Source organism: Bos grunniens, chromosome 11 (assembly GCF_055505025.1).
Source record: "Bos grunniens cultivar Pamir isolate PY7600 chromosome 11, Bosgru_T2T1.0, whole genome shotgun sequence".
Classification (NCBI taxonomy): Eukaryota; Metazoa; Chordata; class Mammalia; order Artiodactyla; family Bovidae; genus Bos; species Bos grunniens.
This window is the reverse complement of record NC_141175.1, coordinates 101,953,469-101,977,293: the sequence shown is the minus strand read 5'-3', so window position 1 is coordinate 101,977,293 and position 23,825 is coordinate 101,953,469. Positions and strand designations below refer to the sequence as shown.

Here is a 23,825-nt window from a genome sequence, read left to right as displayed (position 1 = left end):
AATCCCAGGGACGGCGGAGCCTGGTAGGTTGCCGTCTATGGGGTCAACAGAGTCAGACACGACTGAAGCTACTTAGCAGCAGCAGCATTAAAGGAAAATGCCAAAAAATATCTAAAAAGATGATTGAACTACTTCCTCCTTTTCTACTTATCTGCATGAGGAAGGATTTTCTTCATATTCTTTGGCCAAAATAACATTGCAACAGGTTGACTGCAGCAGTATATGAACCCAGTTGTCTTCTATTAAGTACTATGTTAAAGAGATTTGCAAAAAGGAGACACCTATATGCAGGTCAGGAAGCAACAGTTAGAACTGGACATGGAACAACTGACTGGTTCCAAATAGGAAAAGGAGTACATCAAGGCTGTATATTGTCACCCTGCTTATTTAACTTATATACAGAGTACATCATGAGAAACACTGGGCTGGATGAAGCACAAGCTGGAATCAAGATTGCTGGGAGAAATATCAATAACCTCAGATATGCAGATGACACCACCTTTATGCCAGAAAGTGAAGAGGAACTAAAGAGCCTCTTGATGAAAGTGAAAGAGGAGAGTGAAAAAGTTGGCTTAAAGCTCAACATTCAGAAAATGAAGATCATGGCATTTGGTCCCACCACTTCATGGGAAATAGATGGGGAAACAGTGGAAACAGTGTCAGACTTTATTTGGGGGGGGGGCTCCAAAATCACTGCAGATGGTGACTGCAGCCATGAAATTAAAAGACATTTACTCCTTGGAAGGAAAGTTATGACCAACCTATATAGCATATTAAACAGCAGAGACATTACTTTGCCAACAAAGGTCCATCTAGTCAAGGCTATGGTGTTTCCAGTGGTCACGTATGGATGTGAGAGTTGGACTGTGAAGAAAGCTGAGCACCGAAGAAATTGATGCTTTTGAACTGTGGTGTTGGAGAAGACTCTTGAGAGTCCCTTGGACTGCAAGGAGATCCAACCAGTCCATCCTAAAGGAGATCAGTCCTGGGATTTCTTTGGAAGGAATGATGCTAAAGCTGAAACTCCAGTACTTTGGCCACCTCATGTGAAGAGTTGACTCACTGGAAAAGACTCTGATGCTGGGAGGGATTCGGGGCAGGAGGAGAAGGGGACGACAGAGGATGAGACGGTTGGATGGCATCACTGACTCGATGGACGTGAGTTTGAGTGAGCTCCGGGAGTTGGTAATGGACAGGGAGGCCTGGCATGCTGCAATTCATGGAGTCTCGAAGAGTCGGACATGACTGAGTGACTGAACTGAACTGAACTGAAACAATGCTAAAGTTTTCTTTTGGAAAATGCAGTCATTTTTCCTTAAAAATATGTTACTATGGTAACATACAATGCTAATATCATTATTTTCAAATCAATTAATAAGAAAATGTTTTAAATTGGTCAGTTTCAATTACTAATACTGTCTGTGTGTATGCAAGTGTGTGAAGTTGCTTCAGTCATGTCCGACTCTGTGCGACCCTATGGAGCCTGCCAGGCTCCTCTGTCCTTGGGATTCTCTAGGCAAGAATACTGGAGTGGGTTGCTATTTCCTTTACAGTTCAGGTTGACAAAAGCTCTTTGTATTTCTTGATCATTTTAAGAGTACAAATGGATCCTTGGACCAAAATGTTTGAGAACTGCCATTCTAAAAGAAACCCTCATTCTTAAGAGAAAAGCATACCTCTTACCCTCCATAGTCGCCAGGTGTGCATCATTCAAGTGAAGGCTGGAGGAATGCCAGAATTTAACCATTGACCAAAACCTATTTCTATCTGTTTGAACCAAACTAGTGGAATAATCAAATAGATACATTTGGAGAAAACTAGATGCCTCTTACAGGGGGTATGGGTTATATGGAGACCCATCATCCTGTAAGAGTAGGAATTTGCCAGTTCCTCTAAAGCATTCTGTGGTATGGAGATTTCATAAATTTCTCTCCAGTTCTTCATTTTTGGCAGGCATGTACGGACCTGGAGTTCTTCAGTGCTGGGTGCCAGAAGTTGACATTGCTTTCTTTCTTGCCTCTTTCCCACTCCTAACTATGGCACAGAGAGGCCCCTGCATTCCCCATGTTAGCCAGGGCAGGAGACAGTTCTCACGTTACTGCCCTCCTCTTTCTGACCTCAGTATATACAGTGGACACTAGCCCCTAATGGACACCAGCCCCTCGCGGGCTTCCTTAGAGTTTCTTTAAAATAAAGTGGGTTTGGGGCTTCCCTGGTGGCTCAGTAGTAAAGAATCCGCCTGCCAATGCAAGAGATGTGTGTTCTATCTCTGGGTGGGGAAGATCCCTTGGAGGAGGAAATGGCAACCCGCTCCAGTATTCTTACCTGGGAAATCCCAAGGACAGAGGAGGTGGTGGGCTACAGTCCACAGGGTCACAAAGACTTGGACACAACTGAATGACCAAAGACGTACCACGAACACAACCCGAAGCCTTTTTAAACGGATTCAGGACCTAGATGTATACCTTCTGATAAGTATAGTGGTGTCAGATATCATGGCTGGGTAGTTGTAACTGCAATAATTCTGTGGCTGTCTCACAGTAGAAAACTGAGTCACTCCATGAACTTTTCAAAAAGAAAATTACTCAGATGAGAAGAGAAGGAATAAATATGTAGTTCCAGCCCTGTTTTACTTCCAGTGAACCAATTGCTTTCTCCGTAGTGTCCCTATGCCTCAGTGCTCCCATGGTATCATGATGGATAATAAAAACACAGACTCCTGCAGAGGAGCACCGCTCCATGGTATTAAAATATGGCCTTGGGATGAAAAGAAATGAGCTTGTGACATCTGACTAATAGGGAGATGAAGCGCTATGAGAATTATTCATAGTGGGTCATAAAATGGAAAGGTTAGGATGCCCACGGAGCAGGGCAGCCAGCAGTGCTCGGGGGCTGTTTGCATTCTGCTTCTCGAAATGACAAATTCTAGTCATCTGAGCCTTCTCGAAACTTCCCATCCACTAGGCTTGGTTAGGTTAGTGCACACATGATTTTTTTACACACGCGGGTGGCTGTGCACAGATCATGCAGATGCTAGCAGCTACGATGGAGCCAGACCGGGGCACAGATCACTTGAGACATTCCATGTGGTTTCCAGGGAGTCCTGTATTATCTGTTTATTTTTGGTATAAGATTTGTCTTTGTACTTTTACAGAATCAATATAACAATATCTTTGTGTGTCCTGAATCCAAAATGGGCTGTGAATGAGCTACTAAGTAAACAAAAGAAATCATCTACTTAAAAATTTTTTAAATTTACTTTATGTATTAGTTTTTGGGGGGATAGAGGTTTCCTTGATGGCTCAGATAGTAAAGAATCTCCCTGCAATGTGGGAGACCCAGATTCAATCCCTGGGTCAGGAAGATCCCCTGGAGGAGTGAATGACTTCCCACTTCAGTATTCTTGCCCAGAGAATCCCACGGATGGAGAAACCTGGTGGGCTGCAGTCCATGGGGTTGCAAAGAGTCGGACATGACTGAAATGACTTCAGTTCAGTCTCTCAGTCATGTCCGACTCTTTGCGACCCCATGAACCGCAGCACGCCAGGCCTTCCTGTCCATCACCAACTCCCGGAGTCCACCCAAACCCATGTCCGTCGAGTCAGTGACACCATCCAACCATCTCATCCTCTGCCGTGCCTTCTCCTCCTGCCGTCAATCTTTCCCCGCATCAGGGTCTTTTCCAATGAGTCAGGTTTTCACATCAGGTGGCCAAAGTATTGGAGTTTCAGCTTCAACATCAGTCCTTCCAATGAACACCCAGGACTGATCTCCTTTAGGATGGACTGATTGGATCTCCTTGCAGTCCAAGGGACTCTCAAGAGTCTATTCCAACATCACAGTTCAAAAGCATCAATTCTTCGGCGCTCAGCTTTCTTTATAGTCCAACTCTCACATCCATACGTGACTACTGGAAAAACCATAGCCTTGACTAGACGGATCTTTATTGGGAAAATAATGTCTCTGCTTTTTCATATGCTGTCTAGGTTAGTCATAACTTTCCTTCCAAGGAGCAAGCGTCTTTTAATTTCATTGCTGCACTCACCATCTGCAATGACTTTGCAGATGACTTAGCGTGCACTTATTTTTTTGGTTGCACTTGCAGGCTTTCTCTAGTTTTGGTGAGCAAGGACTATTCTCTAGTTGCTGTGTGTGGGATTTTCATTGTGGTGGCTTTGCTTGTTGCAGAGCACAGGCTGTAGGGCATGGGGGCTCATTTGCTGCTTGGCATGTGAAATTGTACTGGACCGTGGATCGAATCTGTGTCCCCTATATTGCAAGGCAGATTCTTAACCACTAGACCACCAAGGAAGTCTCAGAAATCATCTACTTTTGTTTGAACTGAGGTTCTCAACCTGTGGCCCCTGAACCCATAGGCAGAGCATCTCAAACTCAGAGGGCAGCAGAGGCCCATGAGAAGCGGGTTTTCAGTGTCGAGTCCTATGTGCCACAGCTGGCAATCCTGATTCTCAGGGTCCAGAACAGGGCCCATGAACCTGCATTTTTCATGCGCACCCTGGGTGTTTCTGAAGCATATGGTCTGGGGGCTGCCTTCAGAGGAATCCTCTCCCGAGGGTGGGCGGGTGGGCGTGGTGAGGGTTCATGAAAAAGACTGTAGAAGATATAGAAAACAAAGTGTGGTTACCACAGGGGAAAAGGTGGGGATAAATTGGGAATTTGAAATTAACAGATATAAAGTACTGTATAGAAAAGAGATAAACAAGGTCCTACTATATAGCACGGGGAACTATATTCAATATCCAGTGATAAATCACAATGGGAAAAAAAGGAATAAGAACATACACACACACACACACACACACATATATATATGTATATATAACTGAATCACTCTGTTGCATGCCTGAAGCACTGTAAACCAACTATACTTCAATTAAAAAAATAAAACAAATGGATAACAAATTGTGCTAGGTCCACATAAAGGAATGGTGGTGGTTTAGTCACTAAGTTGTGTCTGACTCTTTGTGTCCCCGTGGACTGTAGACTGCCAGACTCCTCTGCCATGAGATTTCCCAGGCAAGAATACTGGAGTGGGTCACCATTTCCTTCTCGCAACACAAAGGAATACTGTTCAGCAGTAAAAAGGAATGAACCCCTGATACATGCAACAAGGATAACGCTAAACAGAAGTCAGACGCAAATAGTATGTAAAGTATGATTCCATTTCTGTGAAATTCTGGATTGGATAGAACTAATTTACAGTGACTGACAGATCAGCGGTTTCCTAGGGCTTGGACTTGGTGTGGGGACCCACTGCAAAGTCATATGAAGAAAATTTTGGGGGTGATGAAAATGTTTCAGATTTTGATTTTAATGCTGGCTATTTGGGTGTGTTTAGTTGCTCAAAATTCCTGGAAGGATACATTTAATATGGGTGCATTTTATTATATGTAAATTTTAACTTGATAAAGATAAAGGGTAGAAATATCCCGTGCCTGAACCTCTGAAATGCTATGAAAACTGGGCATCCACATGTGTCTGTGCATTTTTCAGAGATGAGAACACACAGCATCCCTCACATATCAAGAGACATCTGTGTCCCCTTAGGAGTTACAATCCCTGATAGCACATGGTCCCTATGAAACTCATGATTGTAACATCTTATGGTGAACCCAAATCAAGTTTTTGGCCCACCCAATAAAGCACAAGACACTCATTTCCAGCTACATCCCTGGCCCCTCCGTTTGCATCCTCAGCAGGCCTGTAACCAGCACATCAACCGACCGCCCTCCCTCCAAGCCTGCATCCCAGTCTCAGTCAGGGCTGCCACTCTGCTCTCCATTGAAGACCTCACTCCCCAAAGGCTTCTCAGCTCCTTCCTTTCCTGCAGCCTCCAAACACACCTAACTCCCGTCACTTCTCCAGTTCAAATGTCTGAATGCACCACCTCCTCTCCATTCCTGGTAACACTCTCACAGGCATGGTCCTCACTATTCTTCACCTGAAGATGACGCCACCTTCAGATTCCAATAGCCTGCCTTGCAACTGTGAGAATGTCCTGATTCTTACATAACACATCCCACTCCTGATCGGCATAGCAAGCTCTTCAAGTGCAGCAGCAGCCTTCCATGCCAACCTGGTTGCTAACCAGTGTGCTCCTCTCCCTTCTCACTTCCCTTCCTTCAAGAGGAGGCCAGGTTCTACCATCAGAAGATGCCCAGCACATGGTGGGCAGCTATATTTGCAAATGGAAAGAGTAAGCAGATAAAAATGACATTACTTGTTGACCTCTCTCTCTACAAGTCTGCAGACTGATAACCTGTTTCCATTGAACCCTTCATTCTGCTTCCCCATCATCTTTTATATTAAAGATTTGGTTTTCTATTTTATTTCATATTTATTTATTTATTATTTTTGGCTGTGCTGGGTCTTTGTTGCTGGAAACAGGCTTTCTCTAGTTGCGGTGAGTAGGGTCTACTTTTTGTTGAGATGCATGGGCTTTTCATTGCGGTGGCTTCTCTGGCTGGGGAGCACAGGCTCTAGGCATGTGGGCTTCAGGAGTTGCAGCATGCAGGCTCAGTAGTTATGGCCCCCGGGCTGTAGAGTACAGGTTCAATTGTTGTGGCACAGGGGCTTAGTTGCTCCAAGGCATGTTGAATCTTCCTGAACCAGGGATAAAACCCGTGTCCCCTGCAGTGCAGACAAATTCCTATCCACTGTACTTCCAGGGAAGTCCCTCCCCATCATCTTCAACACAGTCCCGATGACCTCTCCAAAGATGCCGTAGCTCTCTCTCCTCCCACTCTAGCTATCAGCCTCGCTCTGTCCCCAACCTTTGAAAGCACCAAACTTCACTTTTCTCTGACGCTTTCTCACCTTCATACCTTTCACACTGCCCTTACCTGCCTGCTCTGCTCCACAAACTCCACTTGTCTTTTAAACCCCTGTCAAAGCCAGCTCCACTGTACAGCCTTCCCTATTTTGGGTTTTGTCCAAGAGTAATTTCCAATCAATTATTTACTGTTTCTAATATAGCATTTTATATGTGTATGTGCATGTTACATGTATATGTTAGGTTTAATTAATTAATTCTCTGAAATTTATTTTAAATTATAGTCTGAAAGAGGGAATTTTTTTCCAGATGGATAGCCAGTTGCCCTAACCACCATTTATTGAGTAGTTCATTATTTTTACACTGACTTGAAATACCACCTTGACTCTTTGTTAAACTGGTCTGGGACTTCCCTGGCAGTCCAGAGGTTAAGATTCTGCACTGCTAATGTTGGGAGGTGCAGGTTTGATCCCTGGTCAGGGAACTAAGATCCACAGATTAGGAAAAAATATTTGTAACATGTATAATAAACACTTTTTAAAAAGCTGATCTGCTTCAATACTCTCTTTCCATTGATCTATGTGCCTGTTCATGGATCATTAACAAAATGACTACTAAACATAATTGCTTTATAGTATGTTTTCACATTAACAAAGTATGGTTCTTTTTAAAAGAAATGTCTTGCATATTCCTGAATATTTTCTTTCCCAATTTAATTTCAAGAATCAGTATTAAGATTCTATGAAAAGTCATTTTAGAAATTTAATAAGAATTGTGCTGACTTTATAGATTAATTTGCAAGCAGTTGAACCTATAACAACATTGAATGTTGTCAAGGATCATGACGTACCTTTTTATTTATTCACATATTCTTTTATATCCTTCAGTAGAGTTCTTTACACTTATTTTCTCATATATTCCATATTTATTTTTTCATTTAGTTCTCAGTATTTTATAGATTTTTAAGCTAGTCACATTTTCTAATAAACATTTTTCAATTTGTTTTCACTTAAGTTTAAGAAACAGCACATTTTCTTTCTAAGGAAAGAAAATTATTCCTGAAAATAGTTTTCTTTAACTCTGGCTATTTCAGGAAACTCTTATTCATTCTGATAGTTTGCCAATTGATTCTTTTGGATTGCGGGAGCGGGGGGGGTAGATAATCACATCATTTTAAACAATGAGAGTTTCCATCTTTTGCTTCAATTTCATTATTTTATTATTGGGTTTCCATGATGGCTCAGAAGTAAAGAATCCAGCTGCAATGCAAGAGACGCAAGAGACACAGGTTTGATCCCTGAGTCAGGAAGATCCCCTGGAAGAGGAAATGGCAATCCGCTTCGATATCTTGCCTAGGAAATCCCACAGACAGAGAAGCCTCGTGGGCTATAATCTGTGGGGTCACAAACAGTTGGACACAACTGAGCATGCATATATTTATTATTATTTTTTGTTTGTACTGAATTAGCTAAAAATCTCTCTGTGTCAGTTGGTTTGGCTGTCATAACAGAAGGTCACAGACTGGGTGGCTTAAACAACGGAAATTAACTTTCTCCCAGTTTGGAGACTGGAAGTCTGAAATCAAGGTTCCAGCAAGGTTGTTTCTGACAAGACGTTTCTCCTCTGCTTGCAGAGAGAGCCTTCGTCCTGTGTCCTTTTCCAGCCTTTTCTCTGTGAGCACATAGCAGGAGTGGGGGTAGCACGCTAGTGTTCTTTCTTCTTATAAAGGACACCAGTCCTATTGGCTTAGGGCTCCATCCTTATACCTCATTTAACCTTAGTTAGCTCCTTAAAAGCTGTTTCCAAATAAAGTCACCTTGAGGGGTCAAGGCTTGAACACAACTCAGTCTACACCAATGTTTTTGAATAATATCAATGCAGATTTTTTCTCAGTTTTTCCTTTTCCCATTTCTGAATTATTATTAAAAATAATTTTTCATCCTGAATATGAGAAACAATGAATTCAAAATATGCAACGGAAACAAATTTGATACAAGTCAGTTATCCTATAGGTTTATTTGAAAAATGTATGTTTGTGCATAGAGTACCCAGTTGACTGGTAGACACAGACCAGATGTTTGAAAAGTAATTGTTGACTGATGCTTTATAGAACTTTCTTTTATAGAATTTACAGAACACAAATCTTTGCTATTATGTGTGTGTGTTGTGTCTATAATGTCCATAAGCTATTGTATTCAATATGATACAGATAAGAGGTTTATGTTCAAAAAGCAATCATTCATTTTTTTTCTTTCATTCAGTAGACTTGCTGTTCAACTGTATTTTAATATAAAAGACATCTTCTCTCTGTGGTGTTTAAAGACCTTGGTTATTCTCCTTGAACCAAAGTGGTAAATACTGTAATAAATAGAAATCTATATTTCTTATTGGATCAAAAAAGGAGGCAAAATATTATGGCTATAGTTTATAATTCCACTTTGTTATGAATTGGAAATTTTTTGACAAAATATCACATTTTAAGTCAAAAATAAATAGTTCATGCTGAGCAGCTTCCACCAAAACATACTCTTCTAATCCTTCAAAGCAAAAATTAAAGATATGCATGGTGAAAAAAATCCTAAAGCTATTTCGTATCTGCCATGTATGTTACACTTTTTGCAAGCTCACTGATTTCATTCTTCTTCTATCTCATATCCAATCTCAAGGAGGCTCTTTTTAGAAAAAAATAACACATCGACTAAAATCCCACACTTTTAGTGACATGTACCTTGAGTCCAAATCCCTGGTTTGCATCCTTGATGGCTTAGTGATCTTGGCAAGTTCCTTACTCTTTCCCAGCCTCAATTTCTCCATTCATAAAATTAGGAAAGAAACACATTCCTAATGGGTTTCCTGCAAGACTGCATAAAATAACCTATATGATATTCTAAATGAAATCTCAATAGATGAAGTAATTTTGCTATTATTATTAAACACTGTCATAATTTCTTTAATACTGATTTAATTTGAAATACTTTACTTGTTCATAGAAATGAATCTGGAGAAACCTTAAGAAGTCTAATTTCCAACCATACTTAATTTTTGAAAAACCCTAATTGAACTTCTGAGTTACTTGTAAGGTTATATCCAGGACTACAAATTTTGTTCACAGATGCACCAAAGATTATAAAACATCCTTTGTTAGTGGTGGAAAATAAACAGCTTCTTACAAAATAAGACTTCATCCTTCAAGAGTTTATAGATTTATGCCCAGTGCTTTGATTTTAAAAAAAGAGAAAAAGCCTTTTTTTTTTTTTTTGAGTCAGAAATGTTTCTCAAACCACTATAGAATAGCAATTATGACTCTCCACTTTTTATTTTTATTGCTGGTTTGAAAAGATGACTCTACAATGCCTACAATACACCAGGAAGATATTATTCTACAAATAAAGGCCCAGCATGACATTTATGAGAAAGCCATTCCTCCTGCGCAAAGCTGATTTGTGCTCAGCCCATGCGTTCCAAGGCATTGCAAATAAAGGTACCTTCTCCACCCGGCTGGTCAGACACAAGGTGAAGGGTTGTCTGTGCCGGTGGAATTTCAGGAAATGCTCAGCTCCTGTCCCAGCAGAACACATCTGTGGCCAGCAAAAAGAATCTGGACTTTGAAGATGAAATATCTTGCCCAGTTCCCATCCATCTTGGCCATCTATTGCTTCTGCCTGCTACAAATTCCTTCCTCAGGTAAGGGGAGCCCCTTCCAGGAGACCCCAGCTGGTCTGAGCTCTAAGGAAGACTGGGACAGACCTTGATCCTTCAAGGCACTTTTGGAAGGAGTCTAGCTTGATTTCCTCACCCACCCTCTAGAAATGGCTTCCATCAGAGAGGAGGGACAAAGCTAGATGTCACAGCCTTTTAGGAGGTTACTTTCCCATGTGGAACTGCCTTTAAACAGCTCTTGCCCTGGGGCTGGCCCCAGGATGTGCCACTGAAACTGTGAGGAATATGAGTCAGGGGGCAACTCCAACATGTTAGTCATATGTGGTAATATATGACCATATATAGAACTTCAGAGTTCTATATGTGGTCTTAGAACTCTGAAGACATGAGAGCAGAGATGGTAATAATTCTGAGCTTACAGTCCCAAAGACTGAAGATTGAGGGACCGTTGGAGAGGGGCAGTGTAGAAGTGAACACAGGAAAAAGGAATCTTTTCATAGTCTTTCCTCTGGATTGGACAAGGATGTTGGGAGGGGTGGTGGTGGGGAAGTGGGGTGGGGGCAGTGTCCCAAGAAGCTCCTGTCTTCCAAGGCTTGGGCGCTGTCCGAGGTGCTGACGGGACTCGGGCAGTCGCATCAACAACTGAGAATCAGTGCGTTTGTAGGGAACAAGGGTTAGGCATGGGGTTCGTAGTCAAAATTTCTTACCCATCTCCAGGTAACTCGCTATATGATACAGGAAGTAGTGGAAGCTCCTGTTGGAAACATAGTTATTTCAAAATTTAGATATTTCCATTAGAATTTTGGTTTAAGGAGTAGAATATCTGTGAAAATATATTTGACCAGAAAATACACTTCAAATAGCATATTTGTTTTTCCGTGTTCTGCGGTGTAATCACAAAGCTTGGGTGTTGCAAGGAACCATGGAATTTATCTAGTTTAGCCTCTCAAAAGAGCAGGGATCACCTCTATGGTTTCCTTATTTGATTACTTTCAGTGACACTCAGCTCACTACCAGACCAAGTCAGCCAGTATCTGCCTCCCCTGGTTTCCAAAAGCATCTTATTAATATTACAATGTCTTATTACCTTTTATTTACCTGCTTACATATTTATATCCACCTCCCTCTTTTTAAAATTTAATTTTCTGTTCCCTGAGGATGGGGTCCTTATGATCTTTATCATCGTATTGTTAAAACAGAAACTCTTAATAAATCCTTAGGGGATTGTTTTGAATTACTTTGCATTTTTGAATACCTCCAGTCATCAAAAACTTTTTTACATCAAGCTGCAATATGATCATATGTACTTTCTAACCATTAGCCTTAGTTCTGCCCTTTGGGGATATACAGAATAAGACTAATATTTCTTATGACAGTTCTCAAAATAGTTGGAGGCAGTTAACACATGCTTCATAATTTTTCTCTTGGTGAAGGAAACCTACACTCAGTTCCATCAGCTCACCACATATCCTATCATTTCAGGTAGGACTATTACCTTTCAAGGTTGGGACAGTGTTATTTGCATATAGTATTATTTTCTTGGCTTATAGCGAGATGGCAGAGAGCAGAATATCACTGAATATTAAAAAATAAAATATTACTTTTCAGCCAGATATTTCCTGTTTCAGATTTTAAAAATTTGAATTGGGCATCTCATATTTATCCCATTTAATTTCATCTTGTTAGTTTTGATCTATCCTGCAGCTGATTCTTTCAGTTGCAGTATTAACTATTTTTTCAAGTGTTGTGTTGTATGCAAATGAGATGTAGACTTCATTTAGGTCAGATAAAAATCGACAGGCAGAGGGTTCAGGTACATGCCAGTAGCAACTTTCCCCATAATCCTACCCCTGAAGTGTCTGATGAGGCAGAGAGACAAATGGCCATATTTCTTTAAAGTTTCAGGACCAACTCTGTTGCACAATGACTGCATTTTATTAATATAATTAGGAGAAAGATAAAAAATGAAGTAGAAGTGTATTGTAGTGGTAAATACAAAGTTTTGAGGAGGTTGCTTTTAAAATTCATTTTTATTGGAGTATAGCTGATTTACAGTGTTGTGTTAGTTTCTGCTGTACAGCAAAGTGAATCGGCTGTATGTAGACGTATTTCTCCTCTTATTGACACCAATTCTTGATATCCTGTCCCTACACATTCCATGTAAATACAAATTGAGCTATCACCTAGGTGCTTTTTCTCTTCTTTCCTGACTTGCTAACTCTTGGTAAATATGAAAAGCCATGCAATTTTAAGTTAATTTTGGCACAAGCCTGAGATTTGCTAGTGGTAGGTAGAAGTGTGTTTTCTTTGTCAGTCCGTTTAACAACACCATATTAATAGAATCACTGTATGTTTTTCATGGTAAAGATTGAAAAGTTGATGCTACTATCTCTTCTGTCCTAATGGAGGTTTTTATGATTTCTCACAATAGGATTTCCTCGACCTTTAGCTGATGCTTCAGATGGCCTGGATATTGTGAAGTTTGAGGTACACCATTGTTCAGTAATGTGAGATTTTTATTTAGTCTTAACCTTGAAAATATCATGTGGACAATGTTCACTTAAAATTATTTTCAGATCAAACTATTTTCAGATCAGATTCTTGGCTACAGCAGAAACACATTGTTGTCATTTTCATGGCCTCATTTAAATTATCTTGGGAGCTGTGTTGAAATTCATGGCCGCTGTGGGAGAAGATAATGCAAGGTTCATAAAGGAAACAATTTTAGAATTTAATTTTAATTCTATTGATTAAGGAATTTGTACTTATCTTTGATTCGTTTTCCTCATTTTTTTAGCAGATGGCATATTGGGCAAGTCTTTCTAGACAACCTAAGGTAAAAAAAATTGATGTAAGTAAGATAATTCTTACAGTGCACCCGTTTATGCTGTAATCAATATCTGTAAATAAGCACTCTTTTGTAACCTACAGAATTCTGTGTGTATGCATTGTGTGTATAAAAATACGGTTTTAGGAAATAACAAGTGAATCTCCTAAATAGAAATGACCGTAAAATATTGGTAGTTCATCTGCATTCTTACAATTATCATAGTCGTATATACATATCATATACATAATCACATGCTGAGCTGTGCTTAGTCGCTCAGTCATGTCCTACTTTGTGACCCCATGGACTGTAGCCCGCCAAGCTCCTCTGTCCATGGGATTCTCTAGGCAAGAATACTGGAGTGGGTTGCCATCCCCTCCTCCAGGGGATCATTCCAACCCAGGAATCAAACCCAGGTCTCCCACATTGCAGGTAGATTTTTTACCATCTGAGCCACCAAGGAAGCTGAAGAATACTGGAGTGGGTAGCCTATCCCTTCTCCCGGGGATCTTCCCGACCCAGGAATTGAACCAGGGTCTCCTGCATTGCAGGTGGATTCTTCACCAGCTGAGCTGCCTGGGAAGCCCACATAATCACATATACACATATAATTGCATACTATGCGGGGTTACAGTACTGATCCAAATGGACAGAATTACTTGCTTTCATGGAGCTTATATTCTAGTTGGGGAAACAGTCTACAAGATAGATAACTAAAATTTTAAAAAACATTTTTTTCTCTAAAAAGAAAAAAATAAAGCAAGGAAAGTGCATATGATCTTGAGGGTTGGCGTTCATCACCTAGAAAATCATCTTCAAATTTTTTTTTGACTTGGAAAGTAATGGTATAAAGTTGATAAACATGGTAACAAAAATATTGTTTACCTGATATGTGTCCAGAACATGCACACACACACACACACACACACACACACACATACACCACACATACGCAACACACACACACTGCTTGAACAGATGCTCACAAAGAGACCAGGAGTTGTAAAAGTAGTAAATACTTCTGGCTGATTTAGAAATGGTGATGGTAAGGAAGTAGAGAGTTAATGTGCATTGAGCCTCTGCTGTTCATAGTTTAGGTTCGTTTGTGTGTGTGTGTCCATATGCATGTGTGTATGTGTACATGCATAGCACAGACAGAAAGAGAGAATTATGTAAGTATTGGTTACTGAAGAAACTCTCCACAAAGTTTGTAGGAAGATCTACGCACAGCAACAAAATCAAAGTGTTTCTGACAGCTTTCATTTCTGTCTTGATTGAAGTTTGAGCTGATTCAACAATGTTTATAAATGAGATGAGATCAGTCAGTATTATAAATGAGATGAGACCAATAGTAACCAGATATTTGCAGGATCATTCACAGTACATCTTCGAGTAGGATATGCTGCCAGTACAGCTTTTCCTGGGCTGTCATTCATGCAGACAGAACAAAGTGATGCTCTAACAAGGATTTACAAATTAAAAGCTGGGTTTTCTGAAAACAAAACAAAAAAAAAAAACAGTGAAGATTCATGTAGAGAGATTTTAGCAGGGGAAATTGGGCTATATGAACCAACCCTCAAAACACTGAATTCTAGCATATGCCCAGGAGCAAATTAAAAGTTGCAACCATTATTTTATCCTACCTCTTAGTCAGATGGCCATCTGGGAATTGATTAGGGTATTGCTTCAACGAATTATAGAGTGTTTTCCCTGAAGATCGAGAGGGTAAAATAAGATTAAGTTTTAAGGTAATGTTATTGCTGGCAAATTTCCTTTTTGCAAGATTCCACATCAACTACAGCCTTATTAAGGTGGTAAAATGATTTCCTTTTAGACTGCCAATGTATTTTGTAATATTCAGGTAAGTCAAGAAGGTATCTGCTGTAATTTCTACTGGAAACCTGCCCTAGTAAAATTCTATGTGACATCCTCACTATTCTCTTTTCAGGATAATCAAGACATATACAAAAGGGTGAGTACTACCAGCCCAGCAACAAAGTATGCAATTACTACACTTTCGGCAAGTGACACTTAGAATTAAAATCAATCTTTTTTCCCCTCTTATTTAGTTTTTATTTCACTACTCCAGAACTCAGGAGCCGGCGCATCCAGTTAAAACAGGGGTCAGTATTTTATCATAATCATCTTTCTGTAAAAGTCACTTTCCTCTGCCTGCCTTTGTCCCTTCTCATTTAATATAGGCAGATAGGGACTTCCCTGGTGGTCTTGTGGTTAAGACGTCGCCTATCAATGTAGGGGGTACAGGTTCGATCCCTGGTCAGGGAACTATGATCCCACGTGCCTTGGGGCTAAAAAACACAAAACACAAAACAGAAGCAATACTGTAACAAATTCAATAAAGACTTTAAAAAATGGTTCACATCAAAAAAAAATCTTTAATACATGCAGATAAATAGAAAAGCAGGGGACTTACACTCTTGGTGCTTTTTTTCCGAGGACTACAAGGATCATTTCTCTCCCTCTGTGAGGAAGGGGCCAGGGAGGTCGACAGATCTGAAAAGCTAGAGAACACATTACAGAGCAGGAAAAATTAGCGAGAAATCACTTTTTATTATGCAGTTAAACACAGGGACAAGAAGAGCCTGGTAAAGACTGAACTCTGTTTACATTGCTCATTATTACCTTTTGTTTTTAAATTTTGGAAAACTACTTTGTTAAGTGTAAAGTGCCATATTCCCAACAGTAATCCATGGATGTCTTTTGTCACTGCCACAGTGTAATATGTGCTGTGGGAATTAAAAGCACCACCTCTAGTTTTCTTATTATAAATTTGAATTATCCTCAGGGAGAGATTGTTGAATTTCTACAGGGTATGATTTGGAGAATACTGGGAAGATCATAGAATAGAATTTTTACTAGAATTTCAATGCAGTCACAGTGATTGGAATTATACTATTAGCAAGTTGCTTATTTAATCAAGACTTTCCAAGTCTTCAGGAAGATCCTTAAAAACAAGCACACAAACAAACATACAAATACCAAGCAAAATGTTTTTTTCCTTAGAGGCAAAGACTCAAGAGTAGTATAGATTCAGTCATGGGGATCAGGTAAAGAGGGGATATCGTCAAGACAGGCCATGGGCGCTGCACGTGGAGCAATGTCAGTAGTGGAAGGGGGCTTCCCCGCAGTCCAGAGGTTAAGACTTTGCCTTCCAATGCAGGGGGTGCAAGTTCAATCCCTGGATGGGGAGCTAAGATCCTACATGCCTCACAGCCAAAAAACCAAAGCATAAGACAGGAGCAATATTGTAACAAATTCAATAAGGACTTTAAAAATGGTTCACATCAAAAAATCTTTAAGAAATAAAAACGGGAGGGAAAAGATACATTCCATGCCTATGATGCAAGTTAACTTTTGTTGTTGTTGTTCAGTCACTACATCGTGTCTGACTCTTCTCTTTTGCGACCCCATGGTCTGTAGGCTCCTCTGTCCACGGGACTTCCCAGGCAAGAGTACTGGAATGGGTTGCCATTTTCTTCTTCAGGGGATCTTCCCAACCCAGGGGTCAAACCCATGTCTCCTGCATTGACAGGTGGATTCTTTACCACTGTGCCACCAGGGAAATAAAAATTAAGTTTTACTTTGAGCCAAAATACCTGGGGAGAATTCACAGGACTAGATAAGGTAGGGTGTGTATGTCTGAGTGTGTGCTGGGCAGTCACAGAAGAGACGTTCAGGGAAATAAGATGCATTGGGTGGTGGTGATGAATGGCACCTTTTAGCCTTGTCCCCTAGAGGAGGGGAGCACACCCGGAGAGCAGAGAGCATCTTCACAGAGATGCTTCTGTGAGATGAAGTGTTCCACTCTAGGACAAATGCTTGAGGTTAACACAGATACAAGTCTGATTTCCCCTACGGGAATGTTTTTAAGTGATGTGTTGGAATGAAATGTGTGAGCCAGGCAAGCGATTCTTTATTGATATCATAAAACTTCAGGCTTAGGCTTGGAAACAGATTTTACTCTGAAAATTAAACCCATTTGTAAGAGGGTGAGCAGACAGGATTGCGCATAGCCCCGGGCTCCGTCCTGGCACCATCTGACCCTCACCGCCTCTTTGCCAGTTTCCTCCCGTGCACCCTCTAATGCGTCTGGCAGCCAAGCTTGCTGATCGAAGGATGAAGACATTTTGGCGGCGCGTATGTACCTTTTCCTTCCACCATACTGTTAATACGGCTAAAAGTTCACTTCGCTGTGATGAATGCCTTTTGTCGCCTTGGGTGGTGCTCGCTGGCATTTCCTCCTTGTACAAGCTTCACACCGTGGCTGCAGGGCTGGGGTGGGGGAGGGGCTGTGGTCCAGCTTCCTGACCATCTTCTCCTCATCGGTGCTCTTCATCCTTTTCCATTTTAGTTTTTGTGCCATTTTTTTCACTTTCTCTGCCCCTTCTTATTCTTCCTCATTACATAGACACCTGCCCTGGTCATACACACTGCTTCCCATTGTCCCACCTGCTCCTTTATTCTTATCTCAGAGATTTGTTTCTTTTTTAATATTTTTAATTATTTATATTTGGCTGCTCTGGGTCTTAGGTGCAACATCAGAGCTTTGTTTCTTAAAAAAAAACAAAACTCTAATACTAACACAATGTTGTAAATCAGCTATGTACTAATATTAAATAAAAATTAAATTTTAAAAATGAATCATTTTGATTAAAATTTTTTAAAGTTTAGCTATGACTGGTTTCAGTAATGGGCTTCCCAGGTGGCACTAGTGGTAAAGAAGCCACCTGCCAATGCAGAAGACGCAAGAGACATGGGTTTGATCCCTGGGTCGGGAAGATTCCCTGGAGAAGGGAATGGCAACCCACTCCAGTATTTTTCCCTGGAGAATCCCATGGACAGAGGAATCTGGTGGGCTATAGTCCATAGGATCGCAAAGAGTCAGACATGACTGAAGCGTCTTAGCATTGCATTGCAGTTTCAGTAATAGCTGAACCTGTTGAAAAAGGTCCATCAGGGTTTTGTTGCATGACACCAAAACAAAGAAACACAATTTTTGGACGATGTGAGTCCAAGTAAGATGACCAACTCATTGCAGTTGGCCCAGAACATGCCTCGGTTTAGCTCTGAAAATGCCAAGACCCCAGAAAATTGCTCACTTCCTGAGAAGCCAGTTGGTCACCCCGAGCATAGGCCATCACATTCCACCTGCTCAGATGCTGACAGCAGGCTTCCAGCTTGAGTCAGCCTCCACTACGGGCCAGATTTACTGGCAAAGATGAGCTGAAAAAACTGAAATCATTTATCCTTGAAAAATATGCCTAAGCCAGGAGTCAATTTCAAGTGGAAGCTGTTGGGAAGAACAAGCAAGTTTAACATTGTCCTAGACCTTAAGGCAACTCAATCAAGAAAACATCCTCACCTTCCAGAATATGAAATTGTAATTGTCTCCAAGGCTAGCTGTCTCCTTGAATGACTTTTTTTGCATCTGACTTCTGGTTATCTTAGAATGGAACCAGGGAGGGGCCAGGTCACAGCACCACTGCAAGCCAGGGAGTAGGGGGTGAGTTTCCTATTAAATGAACCCGGTCCTCTTTCCTTTACAGGATTCCAGGGCCACTGCAGCAGATTTTACCAAAAAGGCAGGTAAACCTTACCGCGAATGCCACCCCCAAAAAGAAAGATCTGCATCTCCTAGAGATCGGGGAATGCTTGCAGGCTCTTTGGACAACTCCTGCAAAGAACTGGCCTCACACTATGCTCTGGAATTCTCTGAGGCTGAGCATCTAACTTGGGGTTTCCCTGGGCTTGTCCTGGAGCAGAAAGGAACCAAGGAGCCATGCCCCTGGATGGTAGTATTTTGTGTCAGTTCTTACAGATGAGTCACGTGGGGCCATCTGCTCCTGGAGATTTGTGTTCTGGCTCAGGGGCCCACAGGCCAGTTGTGCAAATCTGGGGAGGGATCCTGCAGGTGTCATGAACCCCATGTATCAATACCTGTGCTTCTTCAAGTTGACCATGAACCATAAGAACCTGGGACCTTGTTAAAATTCAAATGGCTGGGGCCCAACCCCAGAGAATCAGTGGGCACCTGAGGTTTTGCATTTCTAACAAGTTCCCGGGTGTCGTTGATGTTTTGTGTCTGGGGACCACACTTTGAAAACTACTGCCATAGACATCTTTGAAAGACCTTTGGCACAGCCTGACTGGGTAACAGTTTGTGTTTTTATCTTGCAGGATTACACTGCCACCTTGGGAAGACCGTTTTTCCTTTTCAGGGTAAAGCATGTTTCTTCTTTTCTTTTTTTCACCCTGATTCTGTTCTACCTCCCCCATTATGGAGTTATTACTGAATGAGCCCGGCCAGGGCCCCCTGGTGAGTCACTGAGGGAACTTTCTCCCCCTTAGGGCGTGAGTCATCATTTGGAAAGGCAAAGGTCCAGCAGGACACAGGCTGAGCACAGGAGGCTCCGGGAGGAGCTCAGGGGTGGGAGGCAGGAGCTACGTTGATGGACAGATGCGGGGACCAACCATAGCTGGAGTCCGTTTTCCCTAGCGTGAAGGTCCAGAAAACTTGGCCCTCTCCCGGGAATAGGAGTCTACTGGTCCTTCTCCCGATGGCACTTGAAGCCTCTTGCAAAAGTCACATATGGTCTTTTAGTTCTTGGTGTACCACTCACTAGCTGTTTCACCCCTTGGATCTTCAGTGTTTGCATCAGAAAAACGTGTGAGTCAGACTAAGCGTATGTTCCTCCATCTTCATTCTGTGGTCGCTGGTGCTAAGAGATGCTCTGCAAAGATCAAATACGGTCAAAACCACTGCACCTGACACCCCAGAGTTTACAGAGCACACTTCCATGTCCTCAGGAAACAAGCTCTTTAATGTGGCTCAATCATACATTTCCAAACTTACTTAACCACAGAAATTCTTCCCACCTCCCCGACACCCCAAGTACACCTTTTAAACCTGCATGCCTGTTGGTGGTTGTTGTCTGGAAAGTGCTTGCAGAAACAGTTAGTCTGGGTCTCCATGGTGTCTTTAGGGTGAGAAATCTCATGATGAATGGTTTGGGGATGGTCCTGCCGTATAAACAGAGGCTGAGGGATGGAGTGGTGGGGTTGGGGACAGTGTCAGGGCTGTAGGAGCAGCAGGGGTCCCGGAGCACTGTCCAGAGGACCCACAGACCCACTACCAAGCTGAGCGCCCAAGGAAGCTGCTAACATCCCAGTTAGGAGAACAGAAACTTAGGGTCGTAGAGAAAGAGTCTAGAACCAAGAATCAGATTCCAGGCAGTGTGGTCTCAGCACTATAAGTGGCTCCTTTTTGTTTGTTTTCCAGCCAAGGAATGGAAGAAACCTTGACTTTGACACCTGGTAGGATTGTCCAAGGTCAGCCTCTCTGCAACTCTTCTCCAAATAAATGTTTTATGTCAGACATGGGGGAGTGACAGGCAGCCAGAGGGGTGATAGTTTCAAAAAGTGAGGACCATGTGGAACCCCTAAGGACCTCTGCTCCCTCCCTTTCATGCTCTCAGCATCACAGAGACCCCACTGCAGCCTGGCATTGTCCCAAATAAGGCAGTCTTTGCAGGTGCGCTGTCTCCAGCAGCCACTGTGAGGAGGCAGAAGCTTTTGTGACTTCTCACTGGGCCCTTGTGATGAGGCAAATCCACCTATCTGGGATGCTCGGTGGGGAGGAGTTTTCTACAGCGGGAGCATTTCTGACTATAGCCAGGCCAGACTATTCCCTCCATTCAGTTATGCTCAGAGACCCCGAGGTGAAATCTCCGGGGATTTCTCGGCTTCTGGCCTGTGATGGTGTTGGGGGAGTCTGAATGAAGGCAACTCTGGACCTTCTCTGTCTCTTACAATGATGTGGTTCCAGGAACATGAGGCTGCTGTCCTTCAGGGGCGCCCCAGCCTCCCAGCTGGAGCACAACCTGGACCAGCCAGCAGTGGCTGAGGCTCTGGCAGGCCAGAGTGTCTGAGAGCTCTGTCCAGATGCTGGGGAGCACACTACCCCAGCTGTACAGAGGGAGCTGGTCCCTGAGGCCATCCCCCTCACGCAGACCTAATGGCCTGATCACTTACAGCAATAGCATATCTCATGAGTCCTGATTATGGGCCTTTATGCCATGTCAAGTGAGGCATTTTTAAATATGTTGTGTAATAACATGACCCTCTGCTTCATCTCCATTCCGATAATGATTCCATCTGTCCTGTACATTTTTCCTTTTTCTTTTTAGAACTCAATGGCAAAAGGAGTCTGGATCAGGCAATCGAGCAATTGTTTTGAACAAACGTCAAATTTCTTTCTGTGAATACTATTTAAAGACGATTCTCTTGCTCTCTCTATTCACTAGAATATTCAATTATGTAAAAAATAAAGTAGCATTGACCTGACATTTTCATTTCTTATTGGAAAGTGTTGGGGGAGGGATTGGATATATTTTTAAAGTGTATGTGTGTTAGTTGCTCAGTCGTGTCCAACTCTTTGTGACCCCATGAACTGTAGCCAACCAGGCTCCTCTGCCCATGGGATTTTTCAGGCAAGAATGCTGGAGTGAGTTGCCATTACCTTCTCCAGGGGAATTCTTCCTGACCCAGGAATCGAACTTGGGTCTCCTGCATTGCAGACAGATTCTTTACTGTCTGAGCCACCAGGAAAGCCTTAAGATACATATGTTTAAAATGTGCTGGATTTGGTATTATTTTAGTATGTCTTGACGACCTTGTTATTATTGAGAGTTGAGAGCACAGGCTTGGGAGTGTCTGGCTGGCTTCAGATCCTGACTCCACCTTTTAGTTGGAGGACTGTGGGTTGGTCACTTTCATGATAAAACAGGGCTGGTAATAAGAGCATCTTCACATCATTTTTGTGATGACTGAGTAGATAGTCCATATAAGGGGCTTAGAGTGGTGGTACCCACTGAGCACTCAGGGGGTGTTGGCTCTAGTTACACTTTGGAGATGAGTTTTGTTATACAAATGGTTCCAAAGGGACTTGCCCTAATGACAGCTGCTCCTATATTGCTGACCAGGGGCTCAAAGTTACAGCATCAAGTTAACACATACTCACTCCAATATGATCCAATAATCCCACTTCTGGGCATTTGTTCTTGTTCAGTCACTCAGTCGTGTCCAACTCTTTGTGATCATATGGCATACATCCAGACAAAACTATAATCTGAAAAGATACGTGCACCTCTATGCTCATGGCAGCCCTATTTACAACAGCCAAGACATGGAGACAATCTAAATATCCACTGAGAGATGAATGGATGAAGAGGATGTTGTGTACATACACAAAGGAATATTACTCAGCCATAAAAATAACAATGAAATAATGCCACTTGCAGCAACATCGATAGACCTAGAAATTTTACACTAAGCGAAATAAGTCAGAAAGAGAAAGATAAGAACCATATGCTATCACTCATGTGTGAGATCTAAACTATGCCACAAATGAACTTGTCTATGAAACAGAAACAGACTCACAGACATAGAGAAAGATTTGTGACTGCCAAGGCGTGGGAGAGGAACGGGCTGGGAGTTTGGGGTTAGCAAATGCAAACTATTCTATATAGAATGGCCTTCTCCAGTGCGTGAAAGTGAAAAGGGAAAGCGAAGTCGCTCAGTCATGTTCGACTCTTCCCGACCCCATGGACTGCAGCCTACCAGGCTCCTCCGCCCATGGGATTTTCCAGGCAAGAGGACTGGAGTGGGGTGCCATTACCTTCTCCAGATAAACCACAAGGACCTATTGTATAGCACAGAGAATTATATTCAATATCCTGTGATAAACCATAATGGAAAAGAATATGAAAAGAAGTATATATGTATATAACAGAATCATTCTGCTGTACAGCAGAAATTAATACCACAATGATATGTCAATAAAATTAAAAAACAAACCAAAAAAACTCGTAAAATCCCACAAACCAACTCTAGACTCTTCAAGAAGCAGTGAGCATCTGGCCTTTACCTTCTCAGGCACCTCCTCTGTAAATGACATTCGAGGGGCCCCAGTGATACACGTCGTGAACATAAACTGCACTCAACCTTCTGTCTTTGAAGTCTCTCAAGCTTCTCATCATATTTAAGAGTCCTCCTTTTAAAATGTCATTTTGCCATCACACTTCTAGGATTCAGTTTTTAGTTTTTTTATTTTATAATAAAGGTTATTTTCACTTTCATAAGCTTTTGCAATAAGTCTCAATCTTATTTTCTCCTAAAGAATATTTTAAGACCTATCTGTAGACCCTGCCACGCAGGATGAGTTGAGCAAGTCTACTTCCACGAGATGTTGAGCTGTGTCACTAAATGGCAGAGTCAGAATTCAAACCCAGGTTGAAACGACTCCAATACCTACAGCTCTTTACCATCACAAGCCACTTCCCAGAGACATGGAATTAGCCGTTGGGCGGGTCAAGACAGATGATTTTCCTCACTTGATATTTTAAAGGCATTGTGTCCTCACAGTAAGAGTTACACAACCACACATGGTATTGTTTACATTGGGCCTTTTGTTTGAAACTTTGGACCTTTAAGAGAATATGGTTAAAGTAGAAAGAAAGAAAACAA

The 23,825-nt window shown here is 41.8% G+C and overlaps 1 protein-coding gene across 1 annotated transcript; it reads left to right on the top strand.

The window, feature by feature from the left end:
- The first annotated feature begins 10,138 nt into the window (after nt 1-10,138).
- On the top strand, nt 10,139-21,229 carry NMS (neuromedin S). Its single transcript, XM_086328390.1, has 9 exons — nt 10,139-10,477; nt 12,885-12,940; nt 13,251-13,289; nt 15,229-15,252; nt 15,350-15,403; nt 17,364-17,438; nt 19,479-19,520; nt 20,581-20,615; nt 21,127-21,229. Exons 1-9 carry the CDS (start codon nt 10,342-10,344, stop codon nt 21,227-21,229), a joined length of 564 nt encoding a protein of 187 aa, XP_086184516.1. The 5' UTR covers nt 10,139-10,341.
- The last annotated feature ends 2,596 nt before the right edge of the window (nt 21,230-23,825 follow it).

Coding starts and splice junctions, on each gene's coding strand:
- NMS (XM_086328390.1), top strand. CDS start 10,342: ATGCTCAGCTCCTGTCCCAGCAGAACACATCTGTGGCCAGCAAAAAGA. Junction 10,478..12,884: donor GCTACAAATTCCTTCCTCAG/GTAAGGGGAGCC, acceptor TTCTCACAATAG/GATTTCCTCGACCTTTAGCT. Junction 15,253..15,349: donor ATCAAGACATATACAAAAGG/GTGAGTACTACC, acceptor CCTCTTATTTAG/TTTTTATTTCACTACTCCAG.